The sequence below is a fragment of the Eulemur rufifrons genome, chromosome 25 (assembly GCF_041146395.1).
Source record: "Eulemur rufifrons isolate Redbay chromosome 25, OSU_ERuf_1, whole genome shotgun sequence".
Lineage (NCBI taxonomy): Eukaryota > Metazoa > Chordata > Mammalia > Primates > Lemuridae > Eulemur > Eulemur rufifrons.
In genome coordinates, this window is record NC_091007.1 from 21859394 (window position 1) to 21879196 (window position 19803).

The 19803-nt window shown below is 36.2% G+C and overlaps 1 protein-coding gene across 8 annotated transcripts in view; it reads right to left on the minus strand.

The window, feature by feature from the left end:
* Window positions 1-19803, minus strand: part of ARHGAP12 (Rho GTPase activating protein 12) — a 93026-nt gene that overhangs the window by 8357 nt on the left and 64866 nt on the right. For 6 of the 8 annotated variants that reach the window (XM_069458660.1, XM_069458659.1, XM_069458657.1 and 3 more), the window contains 5 exons: window positions 17627-17688; window positions 12068-12149; window positions 5823-5924; window positions 3256-3354; window positions 602-704 (listed from right to left, as the gene is read on the minus strand). In XM_069458660.1, the coding sequence (XP_069314761.1) occupies window positions 602-704; window positions 3256-3354; window positions 5823-5924; window positions 12068-12149; window positions 17627-17688 (448 nt within the window). Of the gene's footprint in view, window positions 1-601; window positions 705-3251; window positions 3355-5822; window positions 5925-12067; window positions 12150-17626; window positions 17689-19803 lie in introns of all 8 variants that reach the window. The other 2 variants (XM_069458655.1, XM_069458656.1) reach the window with 1 other exon arrangement.

Below are 19803 nucleotides of genomic sequence, written 5' to 3' on the forward strand. Positions count from 1 at the left end.
TGTTAAAATAGGTTGAACGAAGGGCAGAGTCACAGCTAATGGTCTATTTAAACAATAACTCACAAGGGGCCAACAATAGAAAATGCTTTTCTTAAAATTGCTGGCTCTAGCTCTGCTCCTTTCTGTACATATGATCGAGACATGAACGTACGCATCTACGCATAGGCACAGACGTATCCTAGTCCACAGACGCTGCCTCATGTCCAGTAGGAAATTATGGCAAATATCCCATGACTTTTGACTTCCTAATGTTTACCATTCTGTGTAGAATCTTCAACAGTAACTATATATTTTTAAAGCAAAAAAGTTCAGCTTCCTAGAGGCCTCATGAGAAGTGCACTACATTTTTTCTCTTGGAGTATCGTAAAATTAGTACCTTAAAATTAGTATGATGCCACAGGGATGCAGCCCATGAGGTTGAAAAGTGACAATAATGAGGTAACAAGAAGAAAGAGTACTGATACACTGAGATTGCGGTTAGTTAATCATATAACTTTTTTGTAACATTGGAGATTACACTCAGCTTTTCTATATTTATTTTAAATCTCTGAAAAGCTAAGAGAACAAGCTCGCTCAAACCACTAGCAAAGGAAGAACTTACAACGAAGCTTTTTAGGCTCCTTCTGGTCCTTTTCTTTATCATGCTTTTCTATTCCTGGGGAATCTGGTGTCTCCTCTTCAGCTGCTTCATCGGCTTCCACTGCCTAGTGATTAGACATTTCCCAAACACGTTACTCCTAGTATTACTTTAGATGGAACAGGATGAATTCTCACAATGACTGGAACCAATCTGTATACTGTATGTATCTTTCAGACATTTGATAAATCTTTTAAAATATCTTTTCCCCCCAGATAGCATTATATTTGATTTCCAAAAAAAAGAAATTATTGCTGAAAATTCACAGGATATTGAATTTACACGGATGATGGGGCGATCTTGCCTCATTTTAATCAACTGCATATTTGTGACACTAGTAACAGTTAAAAGGTGCAGCTATAATCAATGGTGATGAAACATGATGCAGCCACATTCTGTGACAACAGTCTCAGACTCCTACTCATGGAGGTGACAACAGTATTACACTGTAACAACAGCGTAAGACTTACACACCAGACTCATGGACGTTAGGAACTGAAAGAAATCCCAGAGCTCATCTACAGCCTAACGAAGTTCCCTCTTACAGGTTAAAAAACTGAACTGAGTTCTCAAAGATAAAAACTTTGTTTTGTTTTACATGTTGAGTCTTTAATCCACCTGGAATTTATTTTTGTATATGATGTTAAGAAGGGTTCCAGTTTCTCCTTGGATTTCCAGTTATACCAGCACCGTTTACTGAAAAGTTCATTCTTCCTCTACTGTGTTATATCTGGCATAAATTATCCATAGGTATTTAGTCTGTTTCTTGGTCTCTTTATTCTGTCACACAAGTCTGTATGTCTACCCTTGCATGGATACACACTGTATTAAGTAACATAGCTTTATAAAGTCTTGACGTATGACAGAGCGAGTCCTTTCACTTTCTTCTTCAAAAGTATCTTAGGTATTTTCAGCCCTTCGCGTTGCTGTGTGAATTTCAGAGTAAGTCTGTCAATTTCCACCAGAAAAACCACTGGGATTTTAACTGAGATTCAAAAATCTCAAATCTATCAATTCATAAATCATTTAGAAGAAATTTATATCTGACATTATTGAATCTATTAATTCATTATACTTCTCATTTAATTAGGTTTTCTTCAACGTCTACTAAATGCTACATTTAGTCCTCAGTATCTTTTGACACTCTGGAAACAGTATATATTTTAAAATTTCATAGCCAATAATAGGATCCTGTCTCTTCACTTGGCTTACTCCCTGATCCTGCAGACCTCAATTAAAAACCCAAACAAAACAAAAGACAACTTTCTTTGCAAGGCCTTCCCTGACCACTGCATCAGGTTAGCCCCTATGTAGTCTGTGTTTTTATAGTATGCTGTACACGCCCAGCATCGTAACATCCTTACATTTCATTATGTTAACTGTTCAGTTATCTGTCTTCAGGAATCTTCTGTCTTTGACTGTCACCTCCACTTGGACAGGTGCAGCATCTGACTGCGAGCTGCTGTGTCCCCGGCACACGGCACTCACAGATCAATATTTGTGAAATGAGTGCGTGCATACTTGCTTTCAAGAGACAGTGAACAGATTACTATGACTAGAGCTGAACGCCCATATTGGGTAGAATACAAGGCACATTTGAGAAAACAGATTGGGCTTCGGTTCTTGAATTTTAATGGGAGTCACAGAAGATTTCTAAGCAGTAGAAGATTATAAAATTGACATCAGGAAGTTTCATATAGCAATGGCATTAAGAAAGGATTGGTAGGAGATGAGATTAAATAAGGAAAACTGTTCAGGAGATTACTCTTATTTTGATATACAGATATAAAGGCCCGTGCATAGTTTCGGGAATAAATGGCAAAGAAGGAACAGAATTCAGAAATATCACACACTATCACAAACTGCAAAGGAAGAATTTATATATAGCTTCATAACTAATTTGCTAGAAGAGGTGAAGTTCCCTTTGCTTCTCCTAAGCATGATCTTTCATTTCTGTCACTGACAGCACATGAGCCTCACTGAGGAGCCACAGCCCCTGCGGTGAGAGGTGAGAGGACAGCGTGCAAGAAGCCAAGCCCCTGGCTGCTCACTGTTGTTCTTTCTAACACAGCTGCAGAATATAAACTTGAGATGCTTTTTAGTGGTTGTTATATAAATAAGAAATTTACCAGAAACACTGGTACTGAATACCTTTGGGACAGCGGTGAGGGTGGGAGTGGAGGGGTGGGAGAAAAACAAGAGAAGCGTCACTAGAAAAGTGCTCTTGAAGGGACTACAGCTTCACTCATTCCACAGTTTTGCACAGGGCCTCTTCTGCCAAACGTACTATTTCCAGCGCATTCAGTCCCTGAGTAAACGCTACGTACTAGGCACTGTTGTCCTTCATTTTGAAGTCTTTCTTTCTGCCCCATGCCTGATGTGAACATTATTTCAACCCACTGGCAGCCAACATTATATAACTGAGAATATAAAAACCATTTGCCAGACCCTGGGGATTTCTAAATTGACCACCATCTTTCCCATCTCTGTTAGAAAATATATAAAGTGTCTTTTCACATATAAATTGGAATCTGGATATGCAAAAAGCAATTAGAAAACCAAAACCAAACAAATAAAACAGCTCTGATGTAAAAATTTTACCTAAGTCAAATACATACCTGATTACTGATAGTACTACTAAGAACTTTAAACCAATCGTTAATAACAGTGTCATTGTCGGACTGAATCAGCAGTTCTGTTCCTTGACGAGTTTTCAGCTTTAGAGAAAACGGGGAAGAAAAAGAGTACAGTTTGTGCTTGCAACACAATAAATGAATACATTTAATTCAGAGTTTATAAAACCACCAGTAGAGTAGGTGTCACATATGATAAGAGATGAAAGGCTAAAGTACTAGACAGCTATGGAAAACCTTTATTTTAGCATAAAATAATACTAGTTATTTTATAAAACATGAAGTTGTTTCTCATAACAAATTCTCAGTAAAAATCTAATAATTTAAGACCCCAAAATTCCATCATACAAATGCCATGAAACTTGCTGAAACTAGTTTACCATTCTAAAAATCAGTTCAAGTATCAAAGCTGCACATTTGAAATTAGAATTGAAACAATGCATTTGTAAAGAAACAAAATCTATATTTTTACATATCCCAAAAAATTTGTTTCTGTCTCTCTGGTTAAAAAATAAATATGGAAAAAAGAGTACATAAAGGGTTAGACTGTCAATATTTCCTACTTGGTAGGTAAATATAATGGATTAGTACAAAGAGAGACACAGACAAATGTCAGAACCCTTTCAGGCAGAAGTATTACTAAATTAAGCATCAAATCATGAACTGAAGAATACTATGCATTATTCTATATGAAGGGAATAACTAATTAAGGTACAATATCTTTGGTTCAAAGTTTCTTACACTTGGTTTAGGAAGAATTTTGAGGCAGTTGTGGAAAGCATTTCTCCTATTTTCGGATAACTGATTTATTTCCCGAGAGGAACATATGGCAATGTTTCCCAAACAACACTTTGAGAGACATATGCCTCAAACATAGTTCCCCAAAGTTTTAAAAAGGTATTCCTCAAAAAATAAATTTAAAAAAAGTAGTATGACATTAATTTGGAAAATATTGGATTGAAGAAAATGTAACAAGACTCTCTCCTTCAAGACTTCTCAGGCTTTTTTGATATTCTAGGGTACACTGCGATTTCCTGAGATAGGAATAAAATACATACTGCTCCCCAGATTTATTTGACCACGGAACCCTTTTTATTCTGAACACCTACTGAAACTGCCAGGCTAATTCAGGAAACGGTGACTTCCTTTCATGCTCTTTCCAGAGCTGGTCAAGCCAGTCGGCCAATACTGAACGTTCACTGTACATGAGATACTCTCCTCTGTTAGAGGTTCTTATTAAAGGGAAAAACAACAAACACTGTAATGCCCTGGTGGGGAGAATCATTTACAAATGGTGATAACCCAGGTACACTGAAATAAATGCCGTTTCCAAAGTATAAACAGAGAAGCAGCATCATTGCTATGGCGATGTGATGTTTGCCGTGCGTCTTGGAAGAGTGACATTTGTGAAGCAGAGATAGGCACAGGTCAGTGCTCGAGGCAGAAGGATACAGAGTAAAATTCAGACAAGCAGGAAAACCTGGGCTCTGCCTGGAAACAGCGATTAAGCCAGTGTGCCTAGACAACGGGGCAGGAGAGACTTAGGCGTGAGGCTGCAACGGGAGGTTGGCATCTGGAAGACTGTTTCCAACCACACACCAAAAATTCCTCAGATCTCTGTGCACACACCCCTCTGCAATGGGACTTTGTTGCTCCTCCATCAACAGGTGGACTCTGTCCCCACAACCCTGAATACCTGGCTATAACCGACAGAACACACCGAAAGCAATGAGTGACTCCCAGGGCCAGGCCCCGAGAAGCCCTGCAGCGTCCACTTTCCCCCTCCGGAGTCCCGACACGGCTGTGCAGAGGCCTGGGGCAGCCTCCTGAGAATGAGAGAGCTTGTGGAGAAGGAGGCCGAGCCAACAACTGGCACCAACACCAGACACGCTGATCAGGTCCTCCTAGACCACTCAGCTCTAATCGAGCCACTGGGCCACTGAGGCCTCGTGAACGGTTCCAAGCGAGATCAGAAGCAGCACCCAGCTCAGTCCAGGCCAAACTGAGCAAACAAAATGGCTCCTTTGGCTAAGGCACTAAGTTTTGATGTAGTCTGTTATACAGCAATAAATAGCTGATACAGGATCATATGTTACTGTGGAGCAGTTTAAAGGACAAAATTAAAAAGTTTTAACTTTTTAAAAAAAGATTTGATTTTTTTAGACCAGTTTTAGGCTCCAGCAAAACTGAGGTACAGAGATATCCGTGTAATTCCTGCCTCATACATGCACAGCCTCCCTCATTATCCATGCTCCCTGGATTGATATTTCAATATCAGATTTGGTGAGCACAGGGAACCACGTCCCTTTCATTGCTGCTAGGAAAGGGCAAGATCTGTGGAGCGAAGGCTTGTAACACGGTCTGAATCCCAACGACTGGTGCACACACAGCTGGTTTTACACAGCAGCTTTTTCTTCTTATGATACAATCTGACTTCATCACCAACTCGCCTTAACTAGTCACAATGAAATTCTATTGCCCAAAATGACTCAAAAACAGAAATACAATTACTGCAGTTAAATATGTGAACTGTATTAGGAAAAAATTATTACCTCAAGTACATTCTTTTTGCTGGATTTCTCCTTCGAAGCCATCTCAATCGTCGCCCCCTTGAGGTCCACCGTGAACTCCGGTTTGGACTGATTACTCCCAAACTTCATTTTGGAAAAAGGGAAACACCTTTAACACGATATTCATGTATATGTGTGCGTTCACAGAGAATTAAGACCAATCTTATATCTCAACAATAAATCAAATAGGAGATTATCTTAAACTCCTGTTTCTCTATTGTAAAACAACAATTTCTACTTTAAAATTGAAAAATGTCTAGAAGATATGAATAGACAGTTCATAGAAAAGGAAATAAAATGGCTCAACTTCCATCATAATATATATAAAAGCTTTTTTTACCCATCAGAGTGGGGGCAAAAAAAAAAATTCAAAATCATGTTGGTGAGGCTATAGACTAATAGGCCCTCATGCAAGTGGGATATAAATTGGAACGACTCCTAGAAAGGGAAAATTGGTAATACTATATTTGTAAATTTACAAACATATGTATGCGTTGGCTTATCAGTTCTATTTCTTAGAATTTATCCTAGACTGCATATGAGTATGTAAAATGACATGTTCAAAAAAGCAAGGCAATATTCTTATATATGTATATAAAACATCGGGTAGATACCAAGTTCGCTTTCCATCTAATTAATAAACTCTCCGAATCTGATTTTGAGCTTTCAGAAGTTATTTCCTTATTGACTAGTTATGTTGTCAACAACTAACAATGACTTATGAAAACAGAAAACTCTAAGCCCCACATTCTTTTATTCAGCCTTTGTTAGAAATTACACCTAGAGCCAGATGCCACAAAGCCTCAGCCACCTAAAGAGGAACTACGGAAAGAATGGGAAGACAGCTAACGGCGGGACTGAGAAGAAAACAGCTGGCTGCTGTATTTTGTTAACTAGATAAGGAAAAGATTAGCAAACAGTAGAAAACTTATGTTCAATACATACTTACTCTGTATCTTGCCATCATTAACTTGAATTTGTTTAGTCTGTTAACTAAGGATATAAAATACTATTCCTACGGTATTGAAACATTTGGAGGTTTTAAATCTAAGGGCTGCTAAATTGTAATCTAAAGATCATGAAGATTTGTTATAAATATTTCCTGTATTTGATATAGGAAATTTTGTTTGCTAAAATATTTTCAAGTCAAATTATTCTTGTCATTAGAAATGGATCTCACCCACCAAGCTTGTGACAACTTACCCACTATTTGTAGTATCAGAAACTCTACTCAGCAGCTTCACATTTAAGAAAGTTTGCCTTAACCTGTTCCCTTTTAGGTCATCTTTTAAGCTAGCAGTGTGAATTTAAATAATGTACTTGTTATAACAAAATCAAACAAAACTTAGGAGTTATATGGAATTTATTAGTGAAATCAAAGCAAAATTTGGGATATTATATGGAATTTATTAGTAGAATAATAAAAATGACAATAAAAATTTTAACTGTATTCTACAAAGTCTTTGCCTTCTTAAGTACCTTTTGTTGTTCAAAAGGCAAATTAACCATAAAGCTACATGATGGGTGTAGATAACTTCCTGAGCAGAAATGGTATATCTCAAAAGTTATAAAACCTGAACGTACATTTAACAAAATGACAAAAATCAATGATTTGTTGTCATTATATGTTGTGTATATGGTTACCTATAAGCAAAGATACAAATAACCAACCAAATACGATATAGCAACTAAATATAAATACAATGATATGACATGGAATGCTAAAACAAAAAAAGCAATCAATATAGGTGGCAAAATTTTGTTCTTTATTCTTTTCCAAAATCTAGCCCCACTTTACTGTAATCACCTCCCTACCAATGTATTCATGGCAAAGAAAACAGAGTTATTGTGGCAAGGGACATGCAACAAGAACACATACAGTGACAGCTGAAACAGGATCAGACTTTACATGTGCAACAGCAGGCCGACGACGGATAGAGTTTTTCCAAGAAGAAAGCAGCGAAAGCAAGAAACCAGAGACTGAGCCCTGCTGGCAGAAGGACTTGATGGAAAAGGGAAGAAAATGATGATGTCATAACAATGCATAATGGCAAAATGATACATACAAGAAAAGTACAGCGGAACCAGACAGGACAAAAATGCAATTCTACAGGCAGACACACAACACAAACAAGGCTAAACTTACAAATATTTTTGCAAAGGCCCTAGAATTTAATGCAGAATACTTTTTGACTCTGCTATTACATAAATTCATGTTTTATTTTTAAGATGAATACTTTATAGAATTTATCTTAAACAGACTAGTCTTAGCCTATATTCCCAAGACCTAGAATTGAGAGGAGTCGCATCTGGCTCTCGGCCATTCTGCGCAGAAATCCCTGGGCTTCCTCCCGGGCAACGTCATCTGGTATCACTTTCCAAGTTATCACCTGGGAGTAGACTTACCATCTAGGTTGCCTTTCCCATCCTCTAGGACAGTGGCTCCTCCTCTAGGACAGAGGCAATTTTGTCCTCCAGGGGACATTTGGCAGTGTCTGGAGACATTTTTAGTTGTCACCACTAGAGGTGGGGTGTCAGCCACCTGCTAAAAACCCTACTATGCATAGGATAGCCCCCACAACAAATAATTATCTGGCCCCCAGAAGTGACTATTTTTTCAAATTTGAAAGCATGTAGAGATGAATGTTTGAATAACTAGCAATATTTGTGGGGTGGTTTTTAAAATACTCAAGGAGTATGACGAATGATAACTGGGAGTGAGCACAACCTCTCGTGTCACGTTGTAACTGTCCACTTGTCAGTCTTCCCCACCTCAACGCAAGCCTTAAAGTCAGGGACCATGCCATTCATTTCTAACCCCCAAGCTCAACACAATGCTCAGAACATAGCAGGCTTTTATGTCTGTTGAACAAACAAACATACACACGGACATTTCTGAGGTGAAATGAGGTGTGAGAAAACAACTGTAAGTTTATGTTACTGATAAAACAATGCAGAAGATAACTAGTATTTTCTAGAAAACAACTAGAAGGTATCTGTCCCAAAGGAGAAGGAAAGGCTCCTAGACTTTTGATGATATAGCATTTATGTAAAATTTATCTTATAAAGTAGAATTGCATGCAGCATGTGTGCATTTCAAAATAAAATATCCATTCTCTGCAAAAACAATAAATAAACACAAGCATGAATAATTAAAAAAATACAGAACTTCAAATACTGTGGGTGATTTGTGATTTTCCTCAACTTTCCATCAAATGAGTATATGCCCTGGAATGACTGTAAGATTTGAACCTATTATTTCTTAAGCAGATCTCTTAGGTTTTTGCACTAAGTGTGAATGTAATTTTTAAAGAACTATATATACTTCTCCTATAATGTGGCCCCTAACATAAACCATCCAAATTCAACTGAAGGAAAAGCTATCCCTTCCAACACCAAAGGAAAAAATTGGTTCTGTTAGAGATCGACTTCAATATAGCATCTTCCTAAGGAATACTCAAGAGCAGTTTTCATTATAAGTGATTTTCAGTTATTTGGCTTGTATTTTAGCCTTAGAATCTCATCCTCAGTTAAGATATAATTCCGCAGTATAAACAGGATACATTTTACCTACAATAGATCTAGTTGGTGACTGAACAGAGAAACAAAGCTAGAATTCTTCCAAATCCTTTTGAACAAACCTAATTCCAGAGTTAAGAATGATCTTATGTATTTCACCAAATTTTGATATTTATGAATAATGTCTATGCCAAAATACATTATACATACTCACTTTTTATTTAAATAATCTTACTTGCTTTTACTTAGGACACTTAAATTAGTTTTCACTCCCTTAAAATGTAGGAAGGGAAAAAGCAAGGCCGTCTGAGGCTTTAAAATTGTATAACCAAGCATTTTACCATACCATCAATCTGTTTAATCTTTTTCTTTTCTTTTTTCTTTTTTTGAGACAAAGTCTTGCTCTGTCACCCAAGTTGGAGTGCAGTGGCGTGATCATAGCTCACTGCAGCCTCAGCTCCTGGGAGCATGCAATCCGCCGGCCTTAGCCTGCCAAGTAGCCGGCACTACAGGGTGTGCCATCAGAGCCAGCCAATTTTTTCACTTTGTTTTTGGAGACGAGGTCTCACTACATTGCCCAGGCTGTTCTTGAACTCCTGGCTTCAGGCGACCCTCCTGCCTCAGCCTCCCAAAGTGCTGGGATTACAGACATGAGCCACCACGCCCAGCCTGTTTAGTTTTTACTGAGACTATAAAACACAGTGTGGCTGTGTTTTACTAAGTATGCCTATCTTAGATAATTATATTATTAATAATATAACAATATTAATAAAACGTCATTTAAAGGCAAAAACTCAAATAGCGAATCCCTAAAATAAAAAATTCATTAACAATTCAACAATTTCACAATTGGCTCACTCAGTGAATTTTAAACTATGTTTCCTCTGTTGCCAGATGGGAACACAGTAATACAATTGTAGCTGCTAGAAATAACACACATCCTTTGTCAGTTATTAGTTTTAATCATGAGTTCCCAATTATGTAAGATCTTCCAGAGAGAAAACAGTGAATAAAATGCAACCATCCTGTACGGATGATTACGCACTGGGGGTATTCGTTCACCACCTTCAATGGAAAAGGCGGTTCTCATTTTCCTCAAGGCACACACACACCCGCCTGTCCCACGCGCCTGTCTACCTGCTGGATCTGTACGTCCCACAACCTTCAGTCTGTAAGTACCAGTAATTATCACGTAAGTGACCATGACTCAGCTTTCTTCAGATACTTTTTTTATTGCTTATTAATCTCTAATTGCTTCTCCATCCCTCTTCTTTCATTTTCTTCACTCAATTTCAAATAAAAGTTGAGCCGTAAGTAGGAAGGAAGAAGTAATGACACAGTTCTCTCGAAATGCATAACAGAACCAAAAAGCACCACATGCTTTACCTCAGGGGGAAAAGGAGAAAGACATAATCCTCAATCTACTTTAAGAAAAGTCAAACCAAAATTTCAACCTTTTAATTTGAAAGCATATCACAGGTTATTTCCACTGCACTGGCTGAAGAGGGGGCAAATTAAAGGATTAGTAAAGCCAAACAGTAGAAATGTTCTAGAATGTTCACCTTCATTCTCAATTCGTGGGGACTTCTAGGTTGCCATGCCAGAGTAGCTGAGGACTGACACGTTCTGTGGCACTCCTGGTTCAGGGCAATGTCACATGGCTGCATTATAAAGGCAGGTGACTAAAATTTGCTTAAATTTTATAAACGGATTTCTCTTTCATCAAACATAAGATCCACAGGTTTTGTGTTAATTTTAAAGAAACTCAGTAATTTTAAGAAAATACTAGTTAAGGTAGAAAATGAAGTAGACCAAATACATTTAGAACAATTAATTCCACTTTAAATTTTATTCAAACATCAACACTTCAAACTCAACTACCAAAAATTTTTATAAATATCCAGAGTATGGACTCTGGAGCCAAAATGCCACAGTTCGAAACTCAGATCTACCACTGAAGTAGTGCAAGACCCTGAGCAGTCACTTAACTGTTTTATACCTCATTCTCTCATCTGTGACGGGCAGGGAGAAGAGCAGAGCTACCCCAGAGCTAAGGGAATAATACACACATAATTCTGCCCTTGGAACAGTACCTAATACATACGAAACATTCAAAAATGTTAGCTATTGCATGTCACAAATTATAATTTTAGTATTCGTATTACAAACTGAGGGAGCAATGACAGTAAGCACTAAAATATTCAAAAACCTTCACAATCCCACAAGCAATGATGACATTTCTTTTTCTTCTAAGAGCTGGGTGACATAATACATAGACATCGACCCATGAGTCACACTGACTAGCATCTAAGGATCAGATCACAATTCAAAGTGGGGCTTGCCACTTTACTGCTTATTTTCTAACTAAAAATCTGAAATAGCGGAGTCACAAACACAGAAAAGCTTTAACATCCTGAAAATCAATCAAGAAATGTATTTGTTCTATAATGCCCAAGTAATAAGCCCACCTTTCAGTTCAGTGGCTAAAACAGAATCTTTTGATTTTAATAATACAAATAACTAGACTTTTAATTAATCCTCTTTTTCTTTTATGAGTCAAAATGCATCTTTAAGAAAATTTTATCTATTTTTATTTGCACACTATAGCTGAAACTAGAAGCACCTTGAAAATTACTTCCCGAAATTCAAGAACAATGCCATCCACATAATTTAAATGTATAAATCCTCCAAAGAGAAGAAATACTTACCCAACTTGTGCTACTTCCTTGAGTTTTGGTAAAAAGTAAAGATGAACCCTGTAACACTGCCCAAGAAGATAACCAGTTCTTTCTGTAATTATAAAGATGTCTGATTAAAGCTCTGTTTATCCAGTTCTTCCAACCAAATTTTAAAAATTAGCTGCTATCAATGTTATCTACAATTTACAGTCATTATTGACATTGTAATTGTTTTTATTGGGGGATATGATACTAATGGAATTTATATTTTATGCTTCCAACCTGATCATGAAGGCCCTCAAAACAAATGGAGTTAATCAGAGACATGTTATCAGAATTATGAATGATATACCTAACAATGTTCACATGGAACTAATCCAGCACATGTGATCAAGGACACGAATGTATTTTAAAGTCATACAAATGAAACACTGTATGTGGCAAGAGTTCTTATCACAATTAAAAATTAGACAAACATGCTTACCTCACTCACATAATTCTTTATAGATACAGACTCTTTTATATTTCTTGGTTATCTCCCTTCCCCTAACAGGGCTGCACTAGACAGGCAATAGAACTAGGTACGTTATAAGTATACAATAAATTACATTCTGATTGACCACTGAGGTTACTAAGATGAGGCTTTAAAAAGAACTTAATAAATTACAAAAGCAACACATACACAGTATGTAAAAACCCTGAATATAGAAATGTGTAAAGGAAAAGGACTCCCATTTCTTTTCCTTCAATCCACACTCCAGAGGTAACCAATGTTAAGAGTTTGGTGTGATATGAAGCTTTTAAAGAAACTGTCCACTTACCTACTGTCCTATCTCTAGATACACAGCACATCAAATATGCCATTATCAATGTTCCTATTAGAAACCTTAAAGCTGATTAATGTTATACCTTGGCCAGATTCCACTCAGCTTCTCCCTTATCTTTACTTTTGTATTGATTTTATTTCAAAATATTATGAGGGTACAAGTGTTTTGGCTACATGAATTGCTTTTGTACAGCTCAAGTCAAAGTTGTAAGTGTGCCCATCACCAAATCGTGTGTATCGTACCCGTTAGTGTGATTTTACCATCCCTCCTCCCCGCTCCCACCCGCTTGATTTCTGTTGAGTTTTACTCCCACATGTGCACATGAGAATCGATCCATTAGCTCCCATTTAATAGTGAGCACATGTGGTGTTTGTTTTTTCCATTCTTGCGATGCTTCACTTAGGAGAATGGTCTCCAGTTCCATCCAGGTTGTTACAAAAGGTTTTAGAGTTCACTTTTTTTATGACTGAGTAGTACTCCATGACATATATATATATATATCACATTTTATTAATCTACTCATGCATGAGTTGATGGGCACTTGGGTTGATTGCTAGCAGGCATGAGGAGAGAAAGGAACACTTATACACTGCTGGTGGGACTGCAAACCAGTACAACCTCTATGAAAAGTAGTATGGAGATACGTTAAAGAACTAAAAGTAGACTTATCGTTTGATCCAGCAATCCCACTATTGGGTATTTACCCAAAGGAAAAAAAGCCATTTTATTGAAAAGACACTTGCTCTCGAATGTTTACTCTGCACAATTCACATATCGCAAAGATGTGGAATCAATCTAAGTGTCCATCAATTCATTACCTTTAATTTTATGCTTGAGATTTTTGCCTAAATGTTTCTCTCTCATTGGAGCTATAAATTATTTGAAGACAGAAACAGATTTCAGTTACTTTTGTATCTACCTCAGGCCTAGCAAACTACTTTTCAAACAACAGGTATAGCATCAGTGTTTGCAAAAAGGAAAATAAATTAAAATTATCTTATGAGAGGACTCAGTTGCCAGGAGGCTAAAATAAATGTCAAATCTCTCTATGCTGGAATTAATCAAGGCTCTCCTTCTAACCAAACATATGGCCTATTTTGTGAAAACTCCATAAGCACTCAAAAGGAGATTTATTTTCTGTTTTAAGAATGTAGAATTTAATACCCATCAATTAGGCCTGCCTTATTATTTTTATTACTTTTCATATCTACTTGAACTTCATGGAGTAAGAGAAGTGAAATAAAGAAAGTTAGCTACCACTATGTTTTTATTTTTTCATTTACTTCTCATCGCTTTTGTTTCTGTTGTTAATGCTACTTTATTTGGTGAATTCCTAATGATTAGAGCTTCCTTGAGAACGTAGCCACAACACCTTACCTTTTTAAAGTACCCAATCTTTGAGATGTTTAATGCTTTCACCCTATTGAACTTTGTCTACTATTAAGATTCCTATTCCTGTTTTGCTTTTTATACCTTTGACTCACCTTATTGCTTTTTAAAAAAGTTTTCTGAATCACTTTTAGGTGTTTCTTTTGCATATAATATTTAGTTGGTTTTTACTTTATGCTTCAGTCTGAGCACCTTTTTCTTTCAATAGATGAGTATAGTCCATTTACATTTACTGATATTGATATAGGTATGTTTGGTGTTTATTCTGTCACCATTTTGGCACATTTTTATTTTATTTTACTATTTTGTGTGGATCTTTTGAGATATTTTGGAAGTATTTATTTTTATTTGTAATTTATTTTATATTCTTAGTCTTCTATTTCTTTAGATATCATCTATTGACTATTATGAAAAATGCTTAAATTAGCATACATCTACTTAAACTTTTTAAGCTTTATTTTCAAAATCAGAAAAACTGTAGAGCTAGTAAATGTGTATCTGAGAACAAATACTGAATATTTAAACAGTGAAATAATGATCATGCCTCAAGGACTGAAGCACTTGTGTGACTTAGCTGCAAGGTGAATTAGTCACATTTTTTTCCTCACAGAACCCAATTTTCTTCCTGAAAAAAACAACTGAGGGACACACTATGGTTATTCAGACGTGAGTATTTGGCAGGCAGACACTATCTCAAAAATAAATGAAGTGAGCCTATTACCTCAAGAAAACAAATGATAGTATTTGTTGACAATAAAAAAGAGTTTGCAACAACATGAATGCATCTCAAGGACATTATGCTAAACAAAATAAACCGGTCACAAAATCATACAAATACTGTATCATTTCACTCATACAAAGTATCTAAAGTAGTGACAATCATAGAAACACAAAGTAGAAAGGTGGTTACCAAGAACTGGGGACTGCAGGAAGGGGGAATGTGTTTGGTGGGCACAGAGTCTCAGGGTTACAAGACAAAAAAGGTCCAGAGATCTGCTGCACAGTGTGAATACGCTTAACACTACTGAGCCGTACATTTAAAAATGGTTCAGACGGCAAACAGTGTTATGTGTTTTTTACCACAATAAAAAAAATTAAAGCTTTCAAAAAGAAAGTAGGATTTTAGAAAACCCGGCATCTGCTACTACTGTGAGTGTGACAATCTCCCAGTACTTCATGACTTTTCTAATATTGCTGATTTGTGATTTTTTGATGTTATAAAATAAAACACACAAACATTTGAAAAATGAGCAAAGCTAGTGAGCCAGTCTTTTCCAACTGACCTAAAGACACCAGGAAATTAGGCACAAGTAAAGATTCATTCAAGTGCAACACAAGCCAACGGCTTTTAACGTAGCTGAGTATGAACAATCAGTGACGGTTTTTTAGGGTCTTCACTGCAACCAAACTTTAACAAACTGCCCTTTGCAGAGTTCTGGAGTAGCAGAAAAATATGCACAATTATCTGAAAAGGCTATTACGACATTCCTCCCTTTTCCAATTTTAGCTGTGTAAGAGAGGATTTTTTTTTTCATATAATTCAGCTAAAATATTATGTCAAAACAGACTGACCACAAGCAGAGATGAGAATTTGTCTTCCATTAAACCAAATACTAAAGATTTGCAAAAATATAAAACAATGTCTCTCTTCTTGTGGAAATTTTTTTGTTTTAGAAAATATAAGGCTTTTTCTTCATAAAAATATCATTCATGCTAATTTGTAATAGGTTATTTTTAAAAGAATAAATATTCTTAAAATTTCTCAGGTTTTGATTTCTCATAGTAAGTACCTATAACCTACATGGACAAAAGCTCTTTCGAATACTCAATAATTTCTAAGAGTTTAAAGGAGTCATCAGACTAAAAACTTTAAGAACCACTAATATACAAGAAATTAAAAGACTATTTTGCTCAACTCCATATAAATAAATTTGAAGATGATCAAATGGATGATTTTCTTAGGAAAACATAAATTATAAAAAGTTTTCCAAAAGAAGTAGATAATCTAAAAGACAGGAAAAACACAGGAAAAACAACAATAAAAACAGAGGTGTTTTTATTTAGAGCTATCTGCACTACATATGCCCAAGATGGAGAAAGAGCAAAATAAAGACCCAATTCACAAGTGAATTCTACCAACAGTTTAAGGAATACACAATTGCAGTATTTGTAAAGCTACTTCAAAGCACATAAGAGAAAAACTTCTAAATACCCAAATCTGTTCAATTAAAGCAAACCTAAAAAACTCAACTACATGTAAATTTAAACCTCTTAAACAATAGATGGATCTCATTTTGACTATGAAATCACAGCATTTTAGGAGTTTTTAAAACTTGGGGTTAATGCAACTTGTCTTACAGAGAGTTAATTCCCCAATTCATCAGGAGGTTACACATTAGCCAAAAAATCCAACAATCTAATAGAAAAACAGACAAAGGATATAAACAATAAAGAAATATAAATAAATGGCTTATATACTGTACCCTACTAAAAAAGGGAGGCAAATAGAAATACCATTTTCTCTCTAATTTCTATTGGCAAAGACCAGACATTTTGACAACATACTGAACTGGCAAAAGGTGCAGAGAAGTGCACTGCTGCCGGAGGCAGGAACTGACTCGATACTTAGAGCATAATTTGAGCACAATCAAAACGATCCTGCATGAGGCCCAGCAATTCCACTTTGGTCAAATTTATTCCACAGGCATATTTATATATTTGTAAAATGAACTGTGCAAGATGCTAAGTTAATATCAGTTATGATAGCAAATATTGTAAATATCCTAAATGTCCACTAATACACAGGCGTAAATACTTGCAAATAAATAATGGTTAAGTAAACTGATATAGCCAGACAATACACAACTATGCAGCAGTTTAAAACAAGCTACAATGAAATGGAACCGTCTCCAAGATAAACTGTGAAAATACTGTGTTTAAAAAATGAAACCCTGTACATCTAAACATATACACATGATCTCCTATCTCTGGAAGAGAGCACTGGAACTCCTGAGACTTAGCCCTGGTTGCCTCTGCGGAGGGGACTGACGCCTGGAGGACTGACTGCCTTTTCACTCGGTACTTAGTGTGACTTTGTTTTTTACCATGTGCATCTATTGCTTACTGAAAAAAAAACATTAAAAGAAAGCTAATGCTTCCTCAGAACCTTCTCCCTTCCTACCTCTGAATTTAGTATTACTTAGGAAATATGTCGAGACAAAGGAAATTTCATAAATTTCATGACAATCTTACATTATCACATCAGAAAATAAATAATTAGAAATTAATTGTTCCTGCTAGAATATAATTATATTGATACTTTTTATTTCAATCAGATGAATCACATAAGAACATTAATGATTTGTGTACTTACCGAACCTTCTTCCCATTTTCAGTAATTTTTGTTACATTTAATAATCCATATTTCTCTTGACCCTATGGGAAAAAGTAATAGTGTTTAAATATCATTCATATAGGTCCCAGTTCTTACATATGACTGAACCAAAATGGTCTGGTACTCTAAAAGTTAGCTTAAAAAAAAAAGATTAGTCAAGTATGTAACATGCTTAGTTCTAGAATACTTTAAGAATATAATTTTCTTAATACTTTTGTAGAGTTATTTTCAGTAATTTACAATTAAACACTTCCACTTCTTAAGTCATAGCAGCCATCAGGTACTTTGCTACCAAATTAGATTTCCTTACATGAACAAGTCAGCACTGGAAAAATGATTTATGTCTTCCTGTTCAAAGAAAGTGATACAATGCTATAATGACAAATATTACAAAAAAGGAATGTTTACTTTGCTGTTATTTTACCACTATGTAATGTGAAAATTATTCAGTATACTGACACATTTGTCAGAATGTAAAAATAACTAGGTAGAACAAATGCAGTTGACTGTGTGTATTTAATAAATTACTCAAAAGTAACTGGTACTACGCAAGCAAAGAACTGGCCTTAATGTGGCATAAAAGAATTCAGTATGTGCTTCATTAAACATATTATCTGATGGTGAGTTGGACTCTAGGCAAACTAGATTTATTAGCCAGGTGATGTCAAAAATGGTGACACATGCTTTATCATCAAACCCTGTGAAGGCAAAAGCCATTGTACTAAAGTTAATGTTATTTTAAAATTCTTCCAGGTGGAAATAAGGAAGCACTTTGTCACTGCTTTAGCTTTCTATATTAAAATAAATTTAATCAAAATGAGTTGGTACCTATATTAATCATCAAGATTAGTAAGCATTGTATGTACACGAGACAATGGTCAATTTTAATTCAACTGAAACACACACATACACACAGACACATATGAAGAAAACATATCCCTAATTCAGGATTTATTTCTGACTGATTCCTCAGCTACGTGTTCTCAGTGTATTTCAATCAGAAAATATAAATCTTTTGGGTATAAGAGATAAACATAATGCTGAGTATTTTCTCAGTAACGTCTAAAAGTTTTGCCTGGTCTGATAAAAACTCACATCTGCAGACAAAGCTGACAAACTGTTATGCCAATTTACATTTCTGGGATACTGCAAACTTAGGAAATAGCTCATATGAAGTTTATTCTAATTTTTTCATAAAACATAGCTTAGACCTCCTTAGATATGCAAGTTTGATATTTTTCATAAGAACTCTGCTGCCTCTCAATAAAAACACCAATAACACAATTTTAAGCACACACAGGGTTTTTTTTCCTTTTTTGTTTTTCTTATAAATATGTTGAGGGCTGACTTTCAACAGATTGCAGCAAGGGAGCTGGACAAGATGTTAAATAAGAACATGCTCAATTTTCTCCTCCCACCATCAAAAGTAGAGAGAAAAATTTTTCAATGGTAAGAGAACTAAGGAACAGCATTAAGTGGATGAGCACTGGTTATATCAGCTAGGCAGCAAGGAATTGGACGGGCAGAGAGGTGAGAATTAAGCCCATTAAAAAATGCCACAGCTGGAATTATGTAAAAAAAGCAGAGGCAAGAGGGAAATGCAGGCACCAAAACAGGAAGAAAAATGGACAGAATAGCAGCAGTGACAGACAGCTTAAGCCTAAGGACGTGTGGGCTGGGGGGGAGGGGAGAGGGGAGGGGAGAGCAAGCCTCAATCAGGGATTCTTACCTGAGTGAACAGAAGGACTGACACTGTTGCACAATCATGCATGTATATACGTTGTTCAAGGAAAGGGTCCAGAACTTTCACCAAATTCTCACAGGGACCAAGACCCAAGTACTAACGCTCTAAGTATCAACCATTCTAACTTGAACATAAAATAAGAACACTTGCCATATCCAAAATGTACAAAAACGAAAAGCAATTACCATACAGTGTGAGAGCTGGGAGAGAAAGAAGGGCATCAGAGTCAGCTTGCCGGGGAACCTGACACTGGGGCTAAGGAACAGGCATTAATTAGTTAGACAGAAGCAGTAGGAGGTGAAAATAAGCAGGACAGAGGCACAGAAGCTAAGGAGAGCATGTCACAGTTGAGGCCTTGATGTTCCCTCAGAGTACTGGGTGAGGTGAAGAAATGGCAAGAAATGGTATCGTG